General features: G+C 44.4%; 1 protein-coding gene across 1 annotated transcript in view; it reads left to right on the forward strand.

Moving 5' to 3' along the window:
- Window positions 1-708: 708 nt before the first annotated feature.
- Window positions 709-17,091, forward strand: part of dld (deltaD) — a 47,283-nt gene continuing 30,900 nt past the window's right edge. Inside the window, exons 1-11 of the mRNA XM_056279323.1 lie at window positions 709-762; window positions 916-1,218; window positions 1,968-2,028; window positions 3,603-3,860; window positions 5,567-5,627; window positions 5,874-6,004; window positions 6,318-6,487; window positions 6,629-6,845; window positions 7,115-7,294; window positions 8,468-9,200; window positions 9,647-9,875. Coding sequence (XP_056135298.1) covers window positions 709-762; window positions 916-1,218; window positions 1,968-2,028; window positions 3,603-3,860; window positions 5,567-5,627; window positions 5,874-6,004; window positions 6,318-6,487; window positions 6,629-6,845; window positions 7,115-7,294; window positions 8,468-9,200; window positions 9,647-9,875 — 2,397 coding nt within the window. The remainder of the gene's footprint in view (window positions 763-915; window positions 1,219-1,967; window positions 2,029-3,602; window positions 3,861-5,566; window positions 5,628-5,873; window positions 6,005-6,317; window positions 6,488-6,628; window positions 6,846-7,114; window positions 7,295-8,467; window positions 9,201-9,646; window positions 9,876-17,091) is intronic.

The raw sequence follows: 17,091 nt of genomic DNA on the forward strand, positions 1-17,091 counted from the left end.
TCTCTCTCGTTTTTTTTCCTTCTTTGCCATGGCCCCGGGGCGGACTTACGGTGGTTGTGGTGGTGGTGGCGGCGGCGGTGAAGGGAGGGAATGGGGGATGAGGGGTGGGGGGTAATTTGCATCTTATTACCCTTAGCCAGCGCGAGCCTGGTATAAAGCCGTCGCCAGTGCTCGAAAGTTTCAGACACGCGCACGGGTACAGAGAAAAGCAGAAGCGAACAGGGGAGACCTCTTTTTTTCTGTCCATACAGCAGCAGTACTATTGTCAATCAAGTTGGGAAGATAAACAAGGTTGGCGAGAACTGCGGCGCTCTGATTTGTTTGCCGGATTGGAATTATCAATTTTATTTTTTTCCGCGACGGATTTCATTCTTTCTTTTTTCTTTTTTTTTAAATGCAAGTGGATTTTTCTTGTGTTGAGGATTATTTCTTCATCCCGTGAACGTTTTCGGTCAAGAAAGTTCGTGTGACTCCTGTGGACCACAGAGGAACTGGAAGACGCACTTGAAGGACCAGGTTGATCATCCCAGTGTAGAGTTGACACCTATTCCCTCTACGCGTCGACAAAATACAATTAGACTAACGACTAACGTTGACTTTTATATATAAGGGAAAACTTGGAGAGAAATAAAACATTCTCCATGATTGTTTGAGCCGGGGCCACAGGCTCGCGGGACTTTCACTGCTTGTTGGAGGGCTGTCAACACAATGGGACGCCTGTATCTGTTGCTGGCTGTCACTCTTTCCCTTCTCATCTGCCAGGTACAAAAACAACTGAGCGCTCCGTTTCGCTCAGACGACACACTTTGCCTTTTGTCTTCACACGTTTTGATCACAGATAAACCTCATATGGCGGTTTGTTGGCACAACCACTGTGCATGGGCTCTAAATCTGTTCTGTGTTATCCCCCCGCAGGTTTCGTGCTCCGGAGTTTTTGAGTTGAGGTTGCAGGAGTTCCTCAATAAGAAAGGGGTGACGGGGAACAGCAACTGCTGCGCCGGGGGCTCGGCGCCCCCACAGGGCTACCAGCAGTGCGAGTGCAAGACGTTTTTTCGGATCTGCCTCAAGCACTACCAGGCTAGTGTCTCACCCGAGCCTCCGTGCACATACGGCGGAGCCGTGACGCCCGTTTTGGGCTCCAACTCTTTCCAGGTGCCGGAGACCAACGCAGACAGCTTCACCAACCCCATCCGTTTCCCCTTCGGCTTCACCTGGCCGGTGAGTGTTGAGCACGCAAGTCCGCAAGAGATGCCGAGATGCGACCCGAGTGAAACATAAAGCATCAAACTAGTCGCCACCAATGAACGATAACTTTATTCTCGTCCATTCTGACAGCAACTGCCAACACTATACAATAATTTAATTGGAGAGAAAAAAAACAAACAAATATTACCTCTCGAGTTTTTCTGACATGAAATCTAAATCATAAACCCCTGTGTGGTTATTTTCCAAAATGGGAAAGTATAATGCGTCAGAGTACTTGCATCGCGGTGACTGTGAAAGTTTCGTGTCATTACAATATAGGATAGCTGCCACACTCATTTAGACAAACGCATAGGCATAAAACACGCCTCGCCGCCTGTGAAGGTCTTTGTCAGCAATGTGTGAGAGGATCCATTGTGGGCTCTGTGCCTTTGGACAGGATAAAATAAAAAAGGGGCGGGAGGGGGGGGGCGTATTTTTCACCAAACGCTACTCCGACCGGGGAGTGGTGGGAAATTTAACATCCTCCGAGTTGACACATCATTGGCAGCGCAGCGTGAAATTCCGCCCCGTTTCGTTTTACGGCAGTGTAAAAGAGTGTGATAATGCCCGAGGCGTAAAAAAAAGAGGGGGTAGGTATTCACTCCTATTAAGCCTCTAATTAACACGGGGAATGAGGTTGTGAAGTTTACCGGACAGTCTCCAATATCTCTTCTTCTCCCTCTCTTATAACACCCATGCCCCCCACCCCTCCCACCCAACAGGGAACCTTTTCACTCATCATTGAAGCTCTGCACACTGATTCTTTGGACGACCTGACAACAGGTGGGTGACACAGACACACACAATCTGTCCGGCAAAACAGAAGGAGAGAGAGAGAGAGAGAGAGAGAGAGAGAGAGAGAGAGAGAGAGAGAGAGAGAGAGAGAGAGAGAGAGAGAGAGAGAGAGAGAGAGAGAGAGAGAGAGAGAGAGAGAGAGAGAGAGAGAGAGAGAGAGAGTGGGAGTGTGTGGCAGGACAGACCAGAGAGCATTATGATAATTGACTTTGTTTCATTCAATGGCCAGGCTCAACAGGGCGACTCATGGTCCACTTACTTGCCTGATTTTTTCAGCGTCACCAGAATGAGCTTACTCCAACAGAGTACATTCAGTCACATACTCCCTGAGTGTTGATTATAGCAAGGAGCCTGGTAAGCCCCACTGGGTCATTATTCAACAACCCTGGCTCCTATAACGACATGTTTCACGTACACTGCGGTATTTTTTTTGGAGGGGGGTATGGAAACTGCTAACGTTAAGAAAACCAGTGTTGCCACTACCACATTTTCTAAATCATGAAACATTGTGAATTATGAAAGCATGAATTACCTGGTGGGGGTGGGGTGTGTGCCATGATTCAATAGTGTAAATATTGAGGCTTGTTGTTGGTTTCAGATTTTTTTTTTGTAACATTACTACACCCCCACCTACCTTCATGCCCTTCAGTGGTGGTGGCTACTGTTTTACTTATCTCCCGCTCTTATCACGGCACTAATGATTGCTATCTGACTGTAGCAAAACACTGTGTGTGTGTGTGTGTGTGTGTGTGTGTGTGTGTGTGTGTGTGTATATACCAGGTTTTTGGTATCCATTAGGATAGGAAAAACCTGAAACCACCTACCTTGTGGGGACATTTTATGGGTCCCCTTGAGGAAAAGGGTCTATTTTAGGGTTAAGATTTGGATTTAGGGTTAAAATTAGAATCAGGACTAGGTTAAATTTAGGGTAAGGGTGAAGGTTAGGCATGTAGTTACGATGGTTAAGGTTAGGGTTAAGGGCTAGGGAATGAATGTAGTAAAGGAGGGGTCGTCACATGTATGTGCGTGTGTGTGTGTGTGTGTGTGTGTGTGTGTGTGTGTGTGTGTGTGTGTGTGTGTGTGTGTGTATTTCTGGGTTTCGGAGCTGAGCATTAAAGGGCAAAGATAGAGGCCGCTAGTTTGTTTGCTGCCGTAAACCTATGTGTTATTTTTGGTAGTTGAGTGATTCCCTAAAACAACATTTCCTGACTGGGTCCCTTCCTCCAAGTACCAATGCTGGATCATAGCAAAATATGTGTTGGTATTTTGTTTTGTTTTGTTTTTTATCAGAGAAGTTCAATCAAAGAAATCGGTGCCTTGGGAATGAATGGCCAGTCTTTGTAAAACCTGTAACCCTATAAAAGGTGTTAATGTCAAACTGGGCATCAGATTGCCCTAAATTTCCTTTGAAACTATCCTAACAAAGGAAGTACATCTGATGCAAGAGTGTGGTTCTTCTTGTATACAGGTGCCTATCTGATGAATGTATGACTCTTACAGAGAAGAAATCACATTATTAAATCATTTCACCAAGTAAACAGCTGTTCTATTGATCTTTCCAGAAAACCCAGAGCGTCTGATTGGCAGGATCACAACTCAGCGTCATCTGACTGTGGGAGAGGAGTGGTCCAATGACCTGCAGACGGCTGGCCGGACTGAGCTGCGGTATTCCTACCGTTTCCTGTGTGATGAGCACTACTACGGTGAGGGCTGCTCCGTCTTCTGCCGGCCCCGTGATGATGCCTTTGGACACTTCACCTGCGGGGAGCGGGGCGAGATCATATGCAACTCTGGCTGGAAGGGACAATACTGCACCGAACGTAAGTCCAGGGGGTCTCTACATATACGTCTAAGCAGTCTGAAGTTGTAGCAATTACTTCAGGGGGGAACGAAATCGGGATGGCGTTTGTTTGTTTTGTTAACTAATATTTTGACATGGTTCCCCTTCATTGTAGGCGAGTAATGCCATCTCAGTATCCTACTTTTAGCATATTAATTTGTTGACCACTGCCAACAGTATGGCTTAAGTCAAAAGGGCAGCTTGACCAAACAGCATATACTATATCCATACCTTTGCACAATAACACCCATTTATTATTAATTTGGCAGAGAATGAAGTCATTTCCAGGTGTTGTAATTAGAAAGGTGCTTGAATTCTAAAAGTTGGGCCAATTTTTCAAGGCATCTCAGGAATAAAAGTCTTTATTTGGCCTTCAGCCTTTGTATAGCTAACTGTCTTTTCCAATGGTGTTGAGACTTTTGAAAACTTCTAAAAACTTTTGCAAAGAAAATAATATTTAGAGAGTTATATGTTCCTTACGGGTGTCAGTTCTTTCATCTAAATGCAGGGCTAAAAAAGGCTTCAGGAACTTTTCACCCCTCCTAACATGGGGCCCATGTGCAACAGGCGTCAGTCAGTTAGTCCATAGCAGCAGAGGCCTCCATTCTAATGACCCGCGGTGGCTCCACAGTAATTCACACGCCGCGTGCCTTCCATTAGACCACTGGGGCCTCCTCGCTCCAAACCTCCTCCCCGATTGGACAAGCGGGGCTCTTGTATTGTCACGACTGGCCGGCGATTGGCTGAGCCGGGTTGTGTATTGTTGTGGATGGGGCAGCTGCTCAGTGAGAGGAGACAATGGAGCAGCTGTCTGGTGGTTAGCTCCACACAGACCAGCTGGCCCTGAGGGGAGGAGGAGGAGGAGGGTTGGTGGTGGTGGTTGTGGGGGGGGGGGTTGATGAAGAGGGAGAGGAGGAGGGGAGAGAGAGGAAAGGAAAACAGAGGAGGAGAGCAGAGGAAGACAGAAGAGGAGGAGCAGGGAAAGAATAGGAGAGGAAAGATGCAGAAGAGGAGTGGGAAAGGGAGAAGACAGGACAGGAGGGGAGGAGAGGGACCAGGGGTGAAAAAAGGGACTTCTGACCCACAGTCAGGGGGAGAAAGGAGGCTTTGTCTGGGAGCCTTTTGTGTCCGGGAGAAACCGTGTTAAAGGAGAGGGCTGGTTGGCTAGATATCCCCTTGGTGACCAAGGCCTTGGTGGCTGTGGTAGCTCCCTGTGGCCAGCTAAGTCTCAGACAGCGTGTCTTTAACCATGAGTCAGGACGCAAAATGAACCACAGATGTTTTTCTGGTGGGTCCCACACAAGAAAGAGCCATACTAAAATGTTTAACTGGGCCGGTGTGACACTAAGATTCAAGTCGAAGCATAGCTGTTTTGTTTTTAAAACGGCCTATGCCTTATGGCTAAGGGACAGTCAGTCAGACAGACAGACAGACAGACAGGTGTACTAACAGGCACATGTTTACAAACAGGAAGGCAGGTAGACAGGTAAACACAATGAAGAGACCAGAAAGTCTGACAGACAGACAAACAGACCAGCCAGCCAGACGGACAGCAGGCAGGCTGACAAGCAGGCAACAGTATGAAAAGGCCCGCTGTGAATGGGAGACTAGTGACCGACATTAACACGTGCTCCCAACACTACATCTCCCATGATTCACCATTCTGCCTCTTCTTTTCTTTTTCAGCGATTTGCCTGCCAGGATGTGATGAGGAGCATGGCTTCTGTGACAAGCCTGGAGAGTGCAAGTGAGTTGCAACATCCTGACATGTATTTGTTTAGAAGCGTGTGAGACCCCCCCCGTTAGAAAAAGTTACAGTAATACCCCTGAGATGAACTACAATTCATTCCATTGTCTCTGACTGTGAATTTTGGAACGAGAGAAAGATTTTCACAATTTACCCCCCCCCCTTGTTATATTCGAGCAATTTATTCAAACAAATTTTTTTTTTCTTTTTTGTCGTTGTTGACTGTTTATGTTTTTGTTGTTGTAGATGTCGTGTTGGCTTCAGCGGGCGTTACTGTGATGACTGTATCCGTTACCCAGGCTGTCTCCACGGTACCTGCCAACAGCCATGGCAATGCAACTGTCAGGAAGGATGGGGTGGTCTCTTTTGCAACCAGGGTGGGTTTACTAAATTAAGGATATATGAGGTGGTTTGTTTTTTTAAAGCACTCAAAATAAATTTTGTTGGTGACCCAATGGTATTTGTTAATCGTGTCTAGTATATATTGTCACGTTTGTGTACGGATCTTAAAATGGAATGCTGAAACACAATTCATTAATAACGTTGTTTCTCAAAGAAGGTTGAATCAGTTGAAACGTATCTGTCAATAAACGTTGTATCCAAATGACCTGATTCAACCTTCTTTGATTTTCTTACCTGGATTCTTGAGCCTGCATAAAAAAAGTTGTTGTTTCTCATTGTCACTTCCAGATCTAAACTACTGTACTCATCATAAACCCTGTCTTAATGGAGCCACCTGTACCAACACCGGCCAGGGCAGCTACACTTGCTCCTGCCTCCCTGGTTATGCAGGTGCCAGCTGTGAGATCCAGGTCAATGAATGTTCTGGAAACCCCTGTCACAACGGAGGCAGCTGCACTGTGAGTGTTGGGAAAGAGATAAAGAGAGAGAGAGAAAGAAACAGTGAGAGAGAGAGAGCAAGTTGAATGTTAATGACAACAAGGAGCAATAGCGACAACCCTTTTTACTAACGCTGTCCGTCCAACTTTCTTTGCATATAGGACCATGACAATACCTACAAGTGTTCTTGTCCACATGGTTTCTACGGCAACAACTGCGAGCTCAGCGCCATGACTTGTGCAGATGGGCCTTGCATCAATGGTGGGCGTTGTACTGACAACCCTGAGGGCGGCTACTTCTGTCAATGCCCCATGGGATATGCTGGCTTCACCTGCGAGAAGAAAATTGACCACTGCTCTTCAAACCCCTGCTTAAATGGTACACTGTCTTTGCGTATCACCTGTGTCTGTGTGTCCATACCAATAAACTGCCACAAAAGTTAAAACTTTGTATTATTACATCCTACGTGCCACGTTTCAGTTCATGCATTCAAACAGAACATCTAAAATGCATGAAGAACACATCTGCTGTATTTGTATGGGGTATCAATGCTTGTCAGAGGCCTAAACCGCTCTCTCTTTTCTCTCGCCCTCTACCTATATCTCTGTCTATGACTTTCTCTTGCTGTCTCGTGTTCCTCTGCCTAGGTGCAGAGTGTGTGGACCTAGTTAACTCCTACCTCTGCCAGTGTCCTGAGGGATTCTCGGGTCCAAACTGTGAGGACCGAGGCAGCAGCAGTGTCTCAGGTCACTGTCTGTCCTTCCCCTGTCAGAACGGAGGGACATGTCTGGAGGGAGTGAACGGCTACACCTGTACCTGCCCCCCTGGTATGATAACAGGCACTACAACCAACAGCCAGCTGATTTCGCCTTATCTTATCCTACCACCATTTTTTTTTTTTGGTCTACTCGGTGACATTGTGTTTCGGAAACCTCGTGACTGGCCAGGACTGCTAATTCAAATTCTCAGCAAAGGGCATACAAATGTAACGACTTGAAAATGTCGTGCATTGCATTCGCAAAACTCGACTTTTGCACAGTAGCGAAGCCGTACAATGATTCAGCTATCTGGGTCTAGTCACGTGGTTTCTGAGAGAATGTCGCTGGAAGCGCTCTCCTGTCTCAGAACATTCACTCCTCAAGTGCCTACTGACAACACAGACAACTTCACCCACCATTTCACTCAGAATTGGGGGGAAAAAATTATATTTTCTAACAAAATAACACATTTTGTTTGAAATGTGAATTTTTACTCCATGTGTGTTTGAATTTTACTGTACCTGAAGTAGCAACATTTTTGCTGGTGGGGCCTTGAATGGACCACTGTTTTGTCTTAAGGTTCAAAATTTGTACAGCAAAGTTTAGTCCAATGCTGTGTGTCACTCACCTTGGTTGAATTAATGATAGGATGTGACTTTAGACATAGCAGTTACACTACTAATATAAACTTAGCACAAAAAGTAAGGAAATTTGTGTTTGGTAGATTATTTCTTTGCTGTAACAATGCTTCTTGGCAATAAATCTTATATCAGGCAGCTGATTGTCAGCACCTGGGGTACCGGAAGCTCAAAACAAGAGTCAATAGCAACAGCAAAATAAGCTGTTTGGCATTGGCAGTGAAGATTCTGCAGATTGTTCATGGGCACAACTCACATACTCAGCTCTGCTGCTCATCCCACAAATACATGTTCCTTACAAATGTGGCACCATTTAAAAGAGAAATAAACAGGCTTTCCAATGGTATAAGATTTATTGCCAAGAAGCATTGTTACAAGAAAGAAATAATCTACCAAACACAAATTTCCTTACTTTTTGTGCTAAGTATATTTGGGTTTATTTTGATACACCCCGTTAACGATTCCAATTAAGAGTAAGACTTAGAAAGCAGTTCTAAGAGGCACTAGAGACACTTTTATGAACAAACCAATGAAAGTTAACAGGAATGCTAAATTGTAGTTTACTGAAACCAGAGGAACCCTCTAAACTTTGCAACCTCCACAGGCTATACTGGCAAAAACTGCAGCTCCCCAATATCCCGCTGCCATCACAACCCTTGCCATAATGGAGCCATTTGTCACGAACGGGGTGGCCGCTATGTGTGTGCCTGCGCACCTGGTTACGGTGGCCAGAACTGCCAGTTCCTCTTACCGGAGGCTCCCAGGGGCCAGCCGGTGGTGGAGGGACCAGATCGGCGATATTCCTCACCAGAAAACGGGAATGGTGAAGAAGAGGAGGGCGATGGTGATATCGGATTCCCCTGGATGGCCGTGTGTGCGGGTATCTTTCTCGTTCTCTTGATACTTATCGGCTGTTCAGTGCTAGTGGTCTACGTCCGGGTCAAACTTCAGGAGCGTCACGGTCAACACAGTGACAGCATCCACAGTGACAGCCACGAGACGATGAACAACCTGACGACAACCAACAACTGTCTACGCAATGACAAGGAGCTGGGCACCATGACAACAACATCAATTAAAAACACCAACAAGAAGGTGGATTATCATGTTGAGTTGGCCGGATCGGTCAGCGGATTGAGTGGTTTCAGTGGACTTAGTGGGCCAGAGAAAAATGGGTTTAAGACTCGCTACCCCAGTCTAGAGTACAACCTCGTCCATGAGCTGAGGCCAGAAGAGCTGTCTCTGTGTAAAGAAGAGGAACAGGATGACCTAGAGGCCAAGTGTGACTTAATGGATGAGTCTGACTCAGAGGACAGAGAGAGGAAGAGACTAAACAGGTACATCACTTTAGAAATATTAACATGAGGTACACACACAGCTTGTAAACACATTTTGCATCATCGATGAAATTCATGTTACATATAATTATACGATCGTGTAACATAATGTTAAATCTTGTCTCTGAAAAATGTGGGAACAAAATTAGAAATGATAAATGCCTCATTGACTTTCAAACCCCGAGTGAAATTAAAAAGCTTCAAAGTCTTTAAATCAAGTCTGTGTCGTGTCTACCTATACCTTTTTAACTTAAGGTAATGAAGCCCAATGACCTAAAAATTCACTTAGAAAAACTAGACAGAATTCGGAAATTACAAGTTTCCAAATACATACACTATAAGCGTCAGATATCAATAATCGTTACTCCGGGCACCCCTGTTGAGTCGTTAGCATGTGTCGTTTTGTTATCAGCATGAACTTATTGTGCTTTTTTTCTTTTCCGCAGTGACGCGTCAGAGAGGAAACAAGCGGATGAGTCACCTTGTTGCAGTGATGCAAAATACCTGTCAGCTGGCGATTTGAAATACCACTCAGTCAGTGATGTTAATTGCCAGTCGACCAGTGACATTAAATACTGTCCCAGCGACAGCAGGTACCAGTGTACCACCGACACCAAATACCAGTCCGTCTACGTCATATCTGACCAGAAGGATGAATGTATCATCGCTACAGAGGTGAGCTTATCTATAGTACAAAAAACGTAAACAACAACAACCCAATATCATTATCACCAGCCTGGTAAACGCACATACAATCGTAGCCTACCATCTGATTACCCCAGCGTGCAATACCACACGACAACGAATACCCACTGAGCATCAGCAGTACACAGGAATAAAACATGAACACACAAGAGATTAAATAACCAACCTTTGTTTCATGTCACAGGTATGACACCAGTCCAGACCAAACCAGGTCCGGTTGAAGTGGGCCAGCCCTGAGCAGTAGAGCTCACCTTGTCTCCAGGAGGTTTTACTCCTGCTGTTTGCTGCTGTTTCCCTGCCACTGCTGCTGCTGTGGAAGCTCACAGTACTGGATATACAGGAGAACCTAGTGCCTCACTAGTACTGAGTTAGCACTGCGTCAGTACTGACTTGTTATGGACTTAGTGAAAGCCAGTAATATGGGCGAATACTAGACAGTTTTGGCCTTTGATGGATCTAGCTTGAGTGAGTGCTCATCTAGTGCTATGGAGAACTACAAAGACCTTAGTACTTGCAGTTGTGCAGACTCTGAACAGAATAAGTAATGAACTAATACTCAGAACCAGTACAATTGATGAATGCTGGAGAACAGATGAAGAACGTCTTTGATCTCTGAAGGGCAGAATACTGGAAGATTTACTGCTCGTGTCATAGCTGTGTTAGTACTAATCTTGTACCAATTTCCTCTGAAGTCAGTACTGACCACGTACTCTGGGTGAAGTCTGAAGGCTGACGAACCCTTTGAACTGTTACATTCAGAGCTACCACGGACTATTGACTTGGATGTTGACAAGTGTCATTGTAGTACTTTGAAGTACTCATTAAATGAACTACGTAGTACCTTTGGAGTACTGAAATCTTTTGAAGTACTGTTATAGTACTGTTATGTGCTGTGGTTTTACAGTGCAGTGTAAATGCTGACGTGGATATTGGACATTTAACTGTCTCATGTTTGTGTAGTGCTGCAGAGTAGAGGATAGAGTTGTAGCAATGGTAGAAGTCCCCCATAATGCATTAATACTTCAATGTTATCTACAGCAGAAGTCCCTTATTCTGCATCAATCCATTCACACGGCAGCAGCTGCTGTAGACTATTATTTCTCAAAAAACAATCAGACAAGGCACACTGGAGCACAAAATTAATGTTTCTCGGTTAACTGGCTGGAGACCATTCCTTGTGCCTTTTAATGGTTGAAAGGAGAACAAAATTTGGAGAAAAAAAAGAAAGTGGGGCATCTATAGCTCTGTCAGACTCCCAGAGACAGTGAGGGCTGAGCTGGTTCTCAGCGGAAAAACAGGAAGTGATTGAAGATTCCAGTAGTGACTGCAGATTGATCCAGCATGGATCCTGTTGGGCCATACTGGCCCCTCACCCCTGAAGGTTTTGATGCACATGGCAATGTTTTGGACAGTGTCACCTTTGTAATATTCCTAGCAGTACAGTGAGACAAACAAACAGATTTTTGTTTTTTGGGTTTTTTTTCCACCGAAATTTCTCAGGACCCAGTCTTTTGGATTCACTACTTTCATAACTAATTTTCCTGCTTTCTATTTACATTCTGGTCACATTCAAGATTTTTTTTCCTGGATGTTTTGCTATGTAATCAATGCAACACGGTGTTGCAATAACTCTCGATTAAAGTTGCCCTAAATATTTGCCCAGTGCATCATTATCCTGACCTCTGATGCTGTAGTATTTCCCATAAGGCTGTGCTGTAATAGACTAGTCTAAATGCCAAGACCTCATTGCACTATGGAGGTATGTGCGTGTGTGTTTGCGTACATGTGTGTGGGTATACATGAGATGATGACTGTGTTTTGTGTCGATGTATGCACTGCCCACCCCCACCCACCCCTTCACTGCCAGTCCTCCATTAAGAGCTGATGGAAGGACAACACAACCTTCCCATCGGTTATGATACAATGTTTTCTTGTTTATTTTCTTTGTGTTATTTCTTATCTAAAGAAAGATGATGTATTCTTTTAATTTAATTATGTAATTATTCCCATTCCATTCGTTTTGTGATGTTTTGTGTTGAATTTGACATAATTTAAGTTTGACTTTTTTTTTTTTTATTTTGCAGATAATGTATGTAAGTATGTAAGTATGTATGCATGTATGTGTTAGGCACTTGAGACCACTGTGACTGTGTTGTATTTAAGAGAAGAGACGTATGTACAGAGCCTGTCATTTTTATTACTGGAAAACAGCGCAATATTTTTCCAAAATAAATGATGAATAAAATATACCTTGTGTGAGTGCAGACTGGTCATGTTGTGACATCCCACTGAAGAAGTAAATGCATGACTTTTGATGAATGAGCACTTGGATCACAACTTGCTGTTGTGCGATGAACCGCGGGTAGCACTTTCTATCCCTGTGTGTGGTATTTGGGTCACCACAATGCACCCTGATGCTTTAGCTCCTTGTTTATGTGTTGGGAAAGGTACAGTACCAGCTAATTCTGCTTGACTAAGACTTGCACAGATTGGCCACAGTCTGAACAGAGGCTTCGGTGATAGGAACATGGGCAGAGACCATCTATAGTGCAAATGTAGGATTTTGTACCAACTTCAGGATTGTTGCATTTCGGTTTTTGTACATTTCCACAGTTGTGAGAACAAATCAAATCAGCGTTCAACAAATCCTATAGCTAACTCACTGGAACAAATACACCCTTCTTTAGGGACAGGGACTGCTCAGTGAGAGCGCATGAATATGAATAGCAAAAAATGTAGGATTAAGTCAATTAAAATGGGGTTTTTTTTCAACTCAAAGCTGCTAGTGATTAATGTTAGAACATTTATTTGCATCTATTCAGATGTTACCTGCACAAGCCTCCTTCAGCAATGCTGCAACTCCATTTCTGGTGGTCGACGATATAACAAGTTCAAGATGAAGTACACGGCAATTGCTAAGTTCAGACATTAGTTCTGAAGAAGTAAGAGTGTGTGTGTGTGTGTGTGTGTGTGTGTGTGTGTGTGTGTGTGTGTGTGTGTGTGTGTGTGTGTGTGTGTGTGTGTGTGTGTGTGTGTGTGTGTGTGTGTGAGAGAGAGTTGGTGTGTGAGTGTGTGTGTATTGGTCTGACACAGCAGAAGACTGTCTCCATGTGGAACCACTAAATGAGACAAAGACCCACCCCATAATCACAGACCGCTTAGCAAGCCTCCTCTGAGACCGGGGCCATCTCCTTGTGTGCATTTGTGTGTCGATGTGTGTGCATGCTGTGTGTTTGTGTGTGTGACTGTGCTTATGTATGTTTGCCTGTACCTCCATATGTGGGTAAATGTATGTGTGAGTGTGTGTATGGACGTGAACGTTTCTCTTGAGTGTCTCTCAATCTCTCCACGTGTCCAACCTTACACGTAAGGGCATGTTTATTTGTGTTTCGTTGCACTTTTTGGTGTTTGTCTGTGTATTTATGCTTGTCTCTGTGTTTGTTACCTTGTGTGTGTGTGTGTGTGTGTGTATTCTTGGTTTAAGCAGAGGGGTATTTATAGCCTGAGAAAGAAACCACCCGTCTGGATATAGTCCCGGTCGCCCCTGCCTGACAGTGTTGTATGTGCAAATACAAGTATGTGTGTGTGTGTGTGTGTGTGTGTGTGTGTGTGTGTGTGTGTGTGTGTGTGTGTGTGTGTGTGTGTGTGTGTGTGTGTGTGTGTGTGTGTGTGTGTGTGTGTGTGTGTCATAACCGAGATCACTGTGAGTTTGCTAAAAGTCATCGAAGAAACTCCTCTGGTTCTAAGTCACGCACATGCTCACATGCTGCATGCTCACAAAAACACACAATGCATGCAAGCACATGCATGAGCACAATCAGACACAAACACATGCACACATACACAACCAATCGTCACCCGATCAAAATAAATAACAAATGATCAGAAGTTTACAAGTAGTACTAATTACACACACACACACACACACACACACACACACACACACACACACACACACACACACACACACACACACACACACACACACACACACACACACACACACACGCAGACAGTTCTTTGTCTGACTAAGTGATGTAGTTAATAATTAAAGTTGAGAAAGAAAATGTGGATGGATGGGGCTAGATAGATAGATAGACAGATAGATAGATAGATATTCATATATACATCTATACATCAGTGATGTATATCACACGTTTGTCAGCATGTCAGTGAACAGCTGCTCCAGTGACATGGCCAGTAACAGACGTAAGGGCAGTCAGCCATCCAGAGGCTGCCACTGTGACCAGTAGAAAGTATTTGCTTGTATTACACAAGCGCCGGAGAGCCGGTAGCACATACCATGCTAAGCTTTTTAACTTAACTTTTTTCAATGCTACAATAGCTTTTCGCTGAGTTGGAAAATCACAGGAGACAGGCTTAAAGCTGGCCCTTTGTTGTTGGGCTGTCCTCCAGCCCTGCACAGCCACACACACTCATATCTTTTTTCTTTCTCTCTCTCTCTCTCTCTCTCTCTCTCTCTCTCTCTCTCTCTCTCTCTCTCTCTCTCTCTCTCTCCACCCCCCCACTCTCTCTTTCTTTCTTTACCGCTGTTGCTCTCTACCCCTCTCTCTCTCTCTCCCTCTGCCCGCATCTCTCTGGTGTCAATGGTCAAACAAAGCCCTGGTCACAAGCTGCCATATGCTACCCTGCTTCACATGAAGAACAAAGCTTCTTTGAACCTCTGATAAATAACACTTTTTTGGGGTCCAAAAAAACAGCAATAAAACATACATGAGTTCGGTAAAGTGTTCAGAACTGCATAGTTTTTACACATGATAAGTATTCATCGGTTTCTCTGGCTCCTCTGTGCCTTCTCAGAGCCGGCACAGGCTAAGTAAGTTAAGTGCACGCTGTAAAATGTTTACCTACTCGTGATACTTTGCGATCGCGCAAGTTGTAGCATGAGTGGGTCTTTTCATTCTTGCAAAAAAAAGTTTGAATATCTCAAAAAGTATAAGCGGCATAAAAAGTGGGTAGAATAGATCATTTTAAAAGTTTGCACACTTTAAAAGTGGACAAAAGTTCACACCTTAAACTGTGCAATGACCTTTTTGATATTTTTTCTACTTTGGCATATTTCAGTCAACAGCAAATCGATGAATGTTCAAATCAATGCTCAGCAACTACAGTGAACAACAATAAATGCCTATGTAGTTGCTCATTTTAATTATGACCTTCAGGAAGGACTTACCCAGGAGAAACAAGACAGCACATAACATTTTATCTAATCACCACAGCAGCCAAATTCTGAAGGATATCTTATATTGTGTTTGCTGTGTTTGTCTGTGTCTGTCTTGCACTGATTGGTGAAGCCACAGCCCTCACTTCATTTTAACATGTGCCTGCACATTGTTTTTAATGACAATAAATTGAATTGAATTGAATTTACTTGAAGGATAGGGCAGGGGACCGAGAGTTTGGAAAAGACGCAAAGCTACTGTGTTCAGATATGTCCCACCATTACCAACAAATGCTAAAACCTCAACGGCTCAAACGTATGTTCAAACATGTCTGAATGTGTAGAAGGTGCTGACAAAACAGCACGGGTGACTGTTTAATTTCCAATGGGTCTGTGAGATTTGGGGTGGTCAAACACCGCTGCAATTACCACAGTGTCCAAAGGTGTCAGTCACCTTAAACGGAAATGGAGATCTTCAGGAATGTAGTTTTAAGTGCAAAAAAGTGCACAGAAAACGACAATGGCAAAGACATTGGTCAGAGTTCAAGTGGGTTCTTGCCAAAGTGAGCACACTAATGTGAATATGTATTCCCAGAAAACAGGAAAGTACAATAAAGGTGACTGGCACAAATATGTAACGCTAGCACTTTCTCTTACTCTCGCTAGAAGAACCCCCCCACACACACACACTCACACACAAACACACACACACACACACACGCACGCACGCACACACAAACATGCTTGGACATACAATCGCACACACGCATTGGATTCTGACAGGGAGTAGGCAGGACCGTGGCTAATCCAGAGAACAGGCTGTTTAAGTGTCTCTCTGCTATAATCTGATTAATCTGTCCGCTCATACCCCTCATACCCTCCTCCCTCTCCTTCTCTTTTACCTCCCCTCTTCCTCTCCTCTCTGCCCTCCTGTTCTTTCCTCTCCCCTCTTCTCCTCGGATTCTGTTCTTCATCGTTCTGGTTGTCTTTCCTTCTGTGTGTGTGTGTGTGTGTGTGTGTGTGTGTGTGTGTGTGTGTGTGTGTGTGTGTGTGCATGTATGTATTTGATGCATTTGTGTGTTTTGACAGCCTCACCCAACACTGTGTGTATGTGGATAAATGTGTGTGTGTGTGTGTGTGTGTGTGTGTGTGTGTGTGTGTGTGTGTGTGTGTGTGTGTGTGAGCATGTTTATGTGCATGCGTGTGAATGCCCCTGTGAGTGAGTGTGTGACAGATTGTGGGAAGAGGGCGACACGGGTGGAAGAAAGGAGCTCACGCTTGGCCGCTGACCCTTCTATTGTCTGCACATTGGTCACCTGTCACACTTGCACACAAACACATGAGCATGCACACACACACACACTCACGCAAACGTGCACACGTGTGTGCACATATGCATGGGGAGGGCTCGGGAATGAGGTTGGAGAAACTAAACTGTTGCCTGCAGGAAAACCAGTGAGACACAAAGGAAAGGAGAGGGTCGATAAGAACACACGCTTGCACACACATGCACACAAACTCATACACACACACACACACACACACACACACACACACTTATCTACCTAGTTTTCTGTATGTCTGTTTATGTTAAGCTACATGTACATATGTAGTATGTATATATATGTGTGTATGCATGTACCCATCTATCTATCGATCAACTCCGAAAAAGTATTACTGTAAGAAACACTGCCATAATAGAGCGAAGACGAAGTGCTCTCAGCTCAGGAAGCAAATGGAGTTCAAATGTATAGTGTCTCTTTCCTGGACTCAGGATAATTAAAAATGCCTGTGCTCTTGTCATTTAGGAAAGCAAAAGAAAAAAGCAAGCACATAGTCCATTTTGTGCAGTGACAAATAGTGTAAGACAATGTGATGCTCAGGAACTATAAGGCAATAACACAGAACATGGAGTTCATATCCTATCAGCCAGGCTGTTGTGCAAGGTGAAATTCCTCGTGACGATTGCAGCAATAATACCCCCAACTGCCCTCTTTACGGTTA

This window comes from Lampris incognitus, chromosome 4 (genome assembly GCF_029633865.1).
Source record: "Lampris incognitus isolate fLamInc1 chromosome 4, fLamInc1.hap2, whole genome shotgun sequence".
In the NCBI taxonomy this organism is placed as follows: domain Eukaryota; kingdom Metazoa; phylum Chordata; class Actinopteri; order Lampriformes; family Lampridae; genus Lampris; species Lampris incognitus.